The following is a 2,423-nucleotide window of genomic DNA, read 5'->3' as shown; positions in this document are numbered from 1 at the left end:
GGGCTTTTGTGTACAAAATTTAGTTCATTGTGTATTTTCTGAAAATCTCTTACCTTTCTTGCACTTTCTGCTATTGAAATGGTCTTTCTCTCCCCACAGATAGGGGTATGGGGCCCAATCCTAGCATGGGAGATAATACACACATTTGAAACTCTGCTCCATCTTTACACACCTAAATTCAGAGGGTTCTGTGAAACTGGACAACAACACATTTTTTAAATTGCTTCTGAGCCCTTTAAATGCAAATCTTTTCTCTGAACTGAAAAGACTGTAACTGAATCTTTATCCAATTTGCATGCTTACCGAAAGCAGCTGAGCAATTGATCATGAAAAAATGTAAAATAACATAAATATTAAATTATTTACCATGAGATTTCTTCCTCTAGGATAAATAGGTGAGTATGTGCTAATAACAGCTAGTTGGCATTGGCATTGCCCTGCAGACCGACGGCTTTCAAGAGCCCATGAAAAGCTGAGTAAACATTGTGAGCTCTTGAGTTGCTATGTCCACATTCTTTACTCTCCTTTTTCTAACAATTGCAGTAATTGGATCCATGGCAGGACTTCTAGGAAATGGAACTATCTTGGCTGTCAGTTCAATTAGCTGCATCAGGAGCAAAATATTGTCACAGTTTGACATGATTATGATCTTCCTGAGTTTATCCAGATTCTTTTTGCAGGCTTGGATGATGCTGGATTTGTTCCTGAGTTTGTTTTGCAAGACATACTATTATGAAGAAAATTTTCTTGTAACTTCCAGGACAGTTTTTGTGTTTCTGAACTACTCCAGCCTCTGGTTTTCTGCCTGGCTTAGTGTCTTCTATTGTACCAAGGTTGCTAATTTTTCTCAGTCTTTGTTCTTCTGGCTGAAGCAAAGAATTTCCAGTCTCATGCCCTGGATGCTGATAACATCAACTCTTTTCTCCCTTGCAACCTCTCTTCCTTTCTCCTGGGATGTCTACAACGTATACAACAACTTCACTTCTCCTGTAAACACAACAAACTCTTCAGAAATGAGAGTCACAATGAAAGCTAGTCTGTTTTCTTTCGTTCTTCTGTGCAACACTGGTACAGCTCTGCCTTTAACAGTGTTTATTGTTTCAAGTATCCTGCTGATTAGGTCTCTGTGGATACACACCAGACAGATGCAAAATAATGCAAGTGGCTTCAGAGATCCCAGCTTAGAGGCCCATATTCGTGCCATTAAGTCACTCTTTTCCTTCCTTATCCTCTATGTTACAAATTTTATTTCTGTCTTTCTGATTTTATACAACATTTTTCCACCTTTAAGCCTTGGGGAAGCCATATGTACAGCTGTAATACCTGCCTGTCCTGCAGGACACTCTATGATCTTAATCTGGAGCAACCCCAAATTTCGAAAGGTGCCAGCTAGGATTTTGCAACACGCAAACTGTCACATCAGAACTAGATCCATGTGAAAGATGCTGGGCTAGCCTGGGCTTTCTAGTTTAGAAATTAGTCATTTATTTCTACGCAGGAATTCCTTCAGCCTTAGAAATAAATTACAGATTCCTGGAGAAATCACATATTTTGGCAGAGTCCAAAACTCAGCTCATTAGAACTGGAACTTTATGATCATTTTCAGTTGCTGTGGGAGTTTACATTCTTTTAAAATCATCATCACTAAGATCTATATGGCTTAAGCCTTGTGTCTACTACACCCATTTTGATTTAAAATATCCGATTTTGCTGTTGCCACAGTCAATCTGTTTGAAGTAATGTACTGTATGTAAACTGAGTTTGTGCTGGAATTATGTTTTTAAAAATATTTAAGAATACCAAGTTAAAGATTTCTGTTGGAGTCTTTCTTCTCCTTATGACACAAACTGTTCCACAGGTGACAGCAGTCCTTTCAGGCTTGCAGAAGAATTTTGTATGGCATTTAACAGAACTGGTGAAGATTCAGAATATGGCAATGAGACCACAACATGACATTTTCACCATCTGTAAAAAATGGTGGTTCCCAGCTTAGCACCATGAAACACACGTTGGGAGATTTGGTCTATTCTCTGCCCCTCCATGGTGTCGCCTCATTGGGGGATCTCTCTGACCACAGGAACAAGCAAGACATATGAGGTATGGTCAACCCATAAAACCTGTATTTTGCCCTGCTTCAGGCTGAGCTGTAAGGTACATGGCTGCTCAGCAGGGATACCCTGAACAGCCTCTATCACACCATTTGCTTTACATTCCATTATTTCTTTTCCATTTCCCCCCTCACGAACAAACAATCTAACCACTTTCCTCAGTGGATATGAGATGTGAAAGAGATTCCTCTGCTATTTTTCAGACTCTTTAAGTGGATCTTCCCTCCAAAGCTTTCTTTGCATAGAGTTAAATAAAAAAGTTACCTGTGCATCAACATTCATTTTGGAACCTAAGAAGAAAACTAGACAGAAATA

The 2,423-nt window shown here is 39.2% G+C and overlaps 1 protein-coding gene across 1 annotated transcript; it reads left to right on the top strand.

Moving 5' to 3' along the window:
- The first annotated feature begins 503 nt into the window (after nt 1-503).
- Nucleotides 504-1,439, top strand: LOC104327121 (taste receptor type 2 member 40). The gene has a single exon (XM_009931999.2). It carries the CDS (start codon nt 504-506, stop codon nt 1,437-1,439), a length of 936 nt encoding a protein of 311 aa, XP_009930301.2.
- The last annotated feature ends 984 nt before the right edge of the window (nt 1,440-2,423 follow it).

This window comes from Opisthocomus hoazin, chromosome 1, assembly GCF_030867145.1.
Source record: "Opisthocomus hoazin isolate bOpiHoa1 chromosome 1, bOpiHoa1.hap1, whole genome shotgun sequence".
Lineage (NCBI taxonomy): Eukaryota > Metazoa > Chordata > Aves > Opisthocomiformes > Opisthocomidae > Opisthocomus > Opisthocomus hoazin.
This window is presented reverse-complemented; position numbering and strand designations above follow the sequence as displayed.